The sequence below is a fragment of the Opisthorchis viverrini genome (assembly GCF_000715545.1).
Source record: "Opisthorchis viverrini unplaced genomic scaffold opera_v5_113, whole genome shotgun sequence".
Classification (NCBI taxonomy): Eukaryota; Metazoa; Platyhelminthes; class Trematoda; order Opisthorchiida; family Opisthorchiidae; genus Opisthorchis; species Opisthorchis viverrini.
Genome location: NW_008751767.1, coordinates 1019193 through 1025632, shown reverse-complemented (window position 1 = coordinate 1025632; position 6440 = coordinate 1019193). Strand labels below are relative to the sequence as shown.

The window sequence follows — 6440 nt, the reverse complement described above, 5'->3', positions numbered from 1 at the left end:
GGAAACTCGGGGACTGCGCCTACCTGATGAGTCCCAGGAGGGGCGAAATCGGTCCTGGGCTGTCGAAGAGTTTTCAGCAACCTTGTGAATAGCTTCCTTCATGAAAATAGAGGGAAGTATTTTTTTTCAAAAGTGGACACAAAAGCAAGAAAATGAACAGAAGACCCCACTGGGAGACATGTTTATGACCTCAACTGCGGAGGCATTTGAAAGAAATTAGTGCAGGGAATACACGCATCCAGATACACAAAACCGCGAGGAGCAATGAAGTGGTATAGTTTCGTGATGGATATAGCGATTTCCCTGATCAGTAAGAAGACTAAGTGATTCCTGTCGAGTTTAACGTGGATCTGCTGCTTAGATAAAGTTTTACGTGGTACAAATGATTTCGTTTGCACGATTCTGACCAGCCCTAGCAACTCATGATACTTCTGCTTCGAACTTATGGTCCTATCTTGTAAACATTTGGGGTTTGCGACCTCATTCAGGAATCAGTTCATGCAAATCAATATGTCCCGGTTTACCGTGGGTTTGTTGCAACCAACTGAATCATCTATTCGCTGCAATGGTTCATTTATGCACACTTAATTTGAAAATCGCTCAGAGAGGGACAACCGGAGTGGTTTTGGGAGGTTCCACCCACGCATATGCTGTGAGATATTTTGTTAAATTCGTTTGGACAGTCATCCTCTTGTTACGAGGCATCCATCCTGGAGAGTTCGTCATCATCATCATCATCAACATGGTCACAGATGCTTCCCCACCTGTGGTTAGACGATGCGTCCTCTGTCGTCTGGTGACGTTTCTTCGTTCAAGCGTTTCTTGATAGGTCAGTCCACCAAACTGGCGAGTCTACACGCCGAGGAAGTGCTGGACTCGAATTCCACTTGCAACAGAGTTCATCAGTAATGCATTTGCTTGGTTGTGTCGGGGTTCGAACTCCACACATCTGACAGTTGATGCTACGCATGCTGGATGCTCCTAAATTGTCACGCGTTCGCACTTGTGCGATGAAACTGGTTTGTCCGGCTTGGAACGGTTTACTGAGGATGCCCAGAATGATCCTATCACAGCACTGTTCTAAGTACTCCAAGTGCTATAAGCAACTCAAAGGAAAAGTAAAACTCACCCGGGGAGTGAACCTTCCATCTGACAAGTCATCACTAGAAAAGCTTATCGGTAAGTGACCATGCGATGTTGATTCATTCCTGTTCAAACGAGAACTAATCACACTGTTAATCAGCCGTAGGTAGCCGACTAATAAGTGTTCAGATTGTTTGCCTGGAGGTCGCGGGTACGAAGCTCCCCCTAGTTTAGTCAGATGACGCAGCTGATGATTCCCAGTGAGGATGAGACAACTGAACATTGCTTGTCGGCCATTCAGCATAGGTTGGTTTCACTTACAGGATGAAACATCCTCTAAATATTTCTGTTTTATTAGAGACACCTTAAAACTTTGGCATACATCAGTAATTCAACCCTTGCATGGTAAACGGTTGTTCCGTCTCTAAACGAATAGTTTTGCCTCGGGCTGGTTGGGTTTAAATCACCTGATGGCACGTACGGTGATTTCAACTTACATTCCAGACTTTATTCGATTGATAATACATGCGTGAAAGAACTTGGACCACGAAAAGGATGTATGAGCCTTGTCTTATGGAGTTCGGTGTTTCTTTAATTCGCATACCTTGACTGCCGAATCTACTTAGCCCTTTTTGGGAACTGCCTCAAATCGTCACTTGGCAAAATCTGCCCCATCCCCACAGATTCATCGGGATTCGACTCGTGTGTAGAGGCCGTTAAAGACTGGTAAAAGATCACGACAGGTTCATATGCCTTCTGTTTTTGGCAACCTTCGTTTTGCAAAGTAGATGCTCAGAGTGTTTACCGGAGTGACTTTGGCGCTGTCCAGCTGAAAGCTTGATAAAGCTTGCCGGCTTTTAACAAAAAAAACTGGAATAAAACCAGGGATTTGGGGGCAGCCCAAGGATAGAAAACCCGGAATGTAACCAGAGAGATGTATAACGCGTGTAAAACAACAGGAACAGTCGAGGCTAACTTGGGGAGAGATCACCGCGATCATCACTATCCCCTTAAATATCCTCATTCGCAAAAGCATGCACTGGAGGTTCATTGAAAAGGGACTGAAAACATTGCTGAGTGTTTAGGGTTAGGTGATCGTTGAGGGATAACTTCAACGGATTTTGTGTGAGCACCAACGTGACTTTGTTGATTGCCAAGCTCTTGATGTGGAAGGTGCGCATTGAAATTTCACAGAGATCCGTGGACTTGCTTCCAAAAGATGTCCGCACAGTTAGTGTTTTCGCTACGACTCGCTGGATATAGCTGCAGTCGAACGACATCCAAATCGAGTATGGCTGCGTGTTGCTTTGCAGTTCAGTCTGTTCTGTGAATGCGCATGTTTTTACAGCTGCAAAAGAATTTTTTTGACCGTGTGAGAGGCTTCGGGGGAGTGGGAAGTCTAGTTCCACGGATTTGGAACCTTAGATGCCCGGTGATGGTCGGTAAGAGACGTAGGTGGACTGTTGTGTAGAAATGCTACTAGGTCGAAGTCACGTGATTTCCTTGTTCACAAGTTTGCCTTCGATATAACGAACAAGTAGGTATCTTCTTCTTCTGGGTCGAATGAACTGAAAGTATTTTCTCATTGTCTTGTGACAGAGTGCCCCGGTTCACCACTCACCGGCAGAGTTTTCGAGAATCCCGCATCGTATACAGATGTAACGTGTAGGCTAGGGTAGGTAGGAGTGAGTGCTGGAAAGTGATCGAAACTAACAAATGTTACTGATGAAAAATGCTTAGTAATTACTAAACTCGAGAGGACACACAGAGGAAAAGATGACAACATTTCTCATACATTCATCAACCGTCAATATGACACGTGTTTGTGGGTTGAGTATATGGTGATCAACGCGAAAACCTCTGCCTTCCTCATGATATACGCCGGACCGCGATTTCCGATGAACTTTGGAGCACACTAGCTGCACACATGTTGGTCTCACCATGATCTCAGAACTGATAGACTCTCAGTTGTCCTCACTTTTACGACCGTATTTGTACAATCCAGTTGGGCTGCTGTTATCTTATCATGGATTTTCAATAAAAAGCGACTACGAGAGAACCTCTTTCTCGCAGCAGCAACTAGGTCAGCTTTCGCCTTTTGCAAGCTGCGTACTTGAAGACGGCGTTCTATTAAAATCCCTTTCAACGACTCTTCTACTCTGAACAGTCCAACACAGTGGCAAATTGTTCTTGTCCTGTAGGACAGTTTCTGGACCAACCAAGTTAAGAAGCCACTCCAGGTTGTTACATTGTGGATAAGGCTCCCTAGACATTTTTGTCCATTATCTCGGCATCCCAAATTACCACTTTGCCCCTTTTTGTAAACAGTGGTAAACTGGAATAAATATCACTGGACAGATCAATATTTGAACCAAAATGCTCGTTAGTATTGAAAATCAGGTTACCAACGCTTGTAATGGTGTTGGGATTCTTATTTGTTACCCAGCCATTCTTAGGAAGGAGGTTCAAATAGGTGATGCTGACTCAGCACCACACGCGCATCTGTGCGATGCAGCATGACAATCAATACAAACAGGGAGCCAATCGGGAGGCGAAATTCACGCGTACCAGAAGGGACCAATAAGAAGCCAAACAGCAGCGTAGGCTGATTGTCCGAACGGGCACCGCGCAATGACCTTTCTACCACAGTTAAACTGGTGTCAAAAAGCGTTCGGCCTTCAGATCTTCCCATGGTAACGATCCTAATCTGATGGTAAACAAGGTTTTCAAATTCACAAAAAACGGTCCTCTGCACATAGAAGAATAGGGTCCAGTGATAAAGCGGACGGGAAGTCTCGTCAGACTTTTTGGCCTTGTAGTTTTACTAAAAAATATGCAGTGGTACCTTAGTCAAAAGCGGCTCAACATCAATAGAAAACATGCTGATGGGACGACCGATAAAGCGACGGAATTCAAAAGAACGACTTAAACAATAGGATGGGACACCAACAAAACCCTACGCCAGATTGTGACGTGAGAAAGCTGTTGGAACGTCGATGGAATTTCAACGCTTTCCAGCAGACTGGTTACGTAACTCCAGAGCTAAAATACCTCAAATGGTATCCCACCTGAACTGCTGAAGATGTGTATCTCTCTCTGGCTTAGTCTATCATCGAGATAATCCGTTGACACGAGGACCTTGCCGACATGTGTTCAATCGTGAAGGAAAGACAACCAAGCGGTGTGCGTCACAAACACAAATACTGGTGATATACATTACTGGAGAGCATATTCATCTCGGTTGACACGTCAACCCACACTGTCAAGTGTGAAGTAACCTGGAGTAATCAATACATTTGATTTTGAAGTTTAGCACCACCGTCGTATAAACCTGTTTCGGTCAAGTTACCAACTTACCTAGGGAGAAGAATTACACTCCTGATGAACGGCACAAAGAAATTGGGTTGTTGAAACCTACCTTGTTACTGAGTGTCTACTCGATACGTTTTGTCAAGTGCTCAGCTTGTGAAAGATCACAGCAGATCACTAATATGGAACAGAAGGAGTTGATTTACAGGTGTCACTTAGCTGGGATTGGTTTGCTTTAGTCTGACTGCAAAACCGGAAATAACGCAAGCTAAACTAGCTCCCAGATTTCGAGTCGGTCAACTCTGAAAGAATGTGTTTTCTGCAGGCACCAACCATTTCCACCTCACCTGGAGCTGCGCTGGCAGTTGGATTGGGCGAACCAGGTGCCATGCGAATCAAGGTGGCTAGTACGTGCAACGAGACACAGTTAGCCACCTGGCTTTCGGTCTACATCCCAACATTTTCGACAGCGGGATACTACTTGTCAAGTCATTTCGATGGCCCCAGACAGTCGTTTAACGTTCCGAATGTACACAACCCCCATTCCTTGATGTTACAGCTCAGCGAGGCAATGCTGATCAACTTGTGATAGCTATTCTTCTGAGCTCAAAACACGGTACTGTTCTCAACCCATCAGTCTGCTTTTTTGTTGTCTCCACGTGATTTGGCATTACTGTTTCCTAGTCAGGTCTTGGTGTGCTTCAGTTACCATTTTACTCGACGATGCCTGAAAGATATTCGCCATTTTCAATGCCACGACGCGTTCAGGGTATTCCAAGAGACAGTACCGGCTTTCACGCCAACCGAGTGACTAGGGAACATCGCTCGTCGGCTTATTCATCCATGGTCGACCACTGCCTCTGGAATTCAGTCCACTTCCATGTTGAGGGTTAATGAAAGTGCCAGGATGGGGGAACCTGTGGAATATCGCAATGATCTCCAGTTCAAAGAGGACCCGACAGATACCTTCTGTGAAGGTTAATCATAGATCAAGGGATCAAAGGATATCTCCTTTATGATAACTTTCAAAAGGATGTTCTGCACAAAAGCTACCTCATGCTTAGGCTAGTACGGTTTACTGGATATTGCAGTAGAGTTTTTTCACAACGGACCGCCGTATTTCCCGATTGAATTTGATTCCAAGTAGAACATAGGGAACTTCGAGACTCTTCGCTCATAGGATTGGCCTGAGAAAGAAGGAAACCGACCGTGGTCTGTAGAACAGTTTTCAGCAACAGTATGGCCGGTCAGTCAGATAAACTGCGATAATTCGTAGCAACTGAAACAAGACAGTCTTTACACGCTACGAAAAATGGGTGAATGGATTTAAAACATCTATGCTTTGAAGCTTTGATCTAAGCCGAACGGCTGTACGGTAATTGGATGACAGAAAAACTGTGGGACAACGGTTTACTGTGCAATCTTATGTTGTAGACAGCTTTTCAAGACGAATAACGGGTCATTTGGACGATTCAGAGGGTAAATAATCGGTGTATTTATTGCTGAGCAACGTTTCGCTCTTGACCTAAAGGCTTCTTTAGGGCAAGTGAGTAAGTAAGTAGGTTGATTGGCTTTTGAGGCAGTCATGGAACCAATCCGTGAGGTTTCATATGACTAGCCGACTTGATCAGTGCTGGGTGTTCAGTCTGATGTTCCTGTTTGTTGGTTGGTGGGGATGACAAACGTTTACGATAGACTGGTTAGGGGGGATTCGTCTTTATGATGAACTCGGATTTTGCAGCCTTGCTTTTTCAGTCTAGCACACCTTGATGGAAAATTCCTCTTGCTTTGAAACAGCACAAACGAGAGGTTCAGCTGAGTTCCAGGTGAGTCACTCGAAAAGCCAAATTAGTTTGCAAATGAGTGTATTACGCTAGTCTCATGCAATTTGGTTTCAAGTAAAACATTAGGTTGACTGAAACTCGGGGAATGCGCCTACCTGATGAGCCCGAAAATGAGGGGCGAAATCGGTCGTGGGCTGTCAAATTTTCAGCAACCTTATGAATAGTGCATTACGAATATACATGTATCGCGATATCTCGAATATC

At 44.7% G+C, this 6440-nt stretch overlaps 1 protein-coding gene across 1 annotated transcript in view; it reads right to left on the bottom strand.

Moving 5' to 3' along the window:
- The window catches only part of T265_05731 (hypothetical protein), a gene marked incomplete at both ends in the record, with an annotated part of 39339 nt that extends 39237 nt beyond the window's left edge, over positions 1-102 (bottom strand). Inside the window, one exon of the mRNA XM_009170804.1 lies at positions 24-102. Coding sequence (XP_009169068.1) covers positions 24-102 — 79 coding nt within the window. The remainder of the gene's footprint in view (positions 1-23) is intronic.
- Positions 103-6440: the final 6338 nt, after the last annotated feature.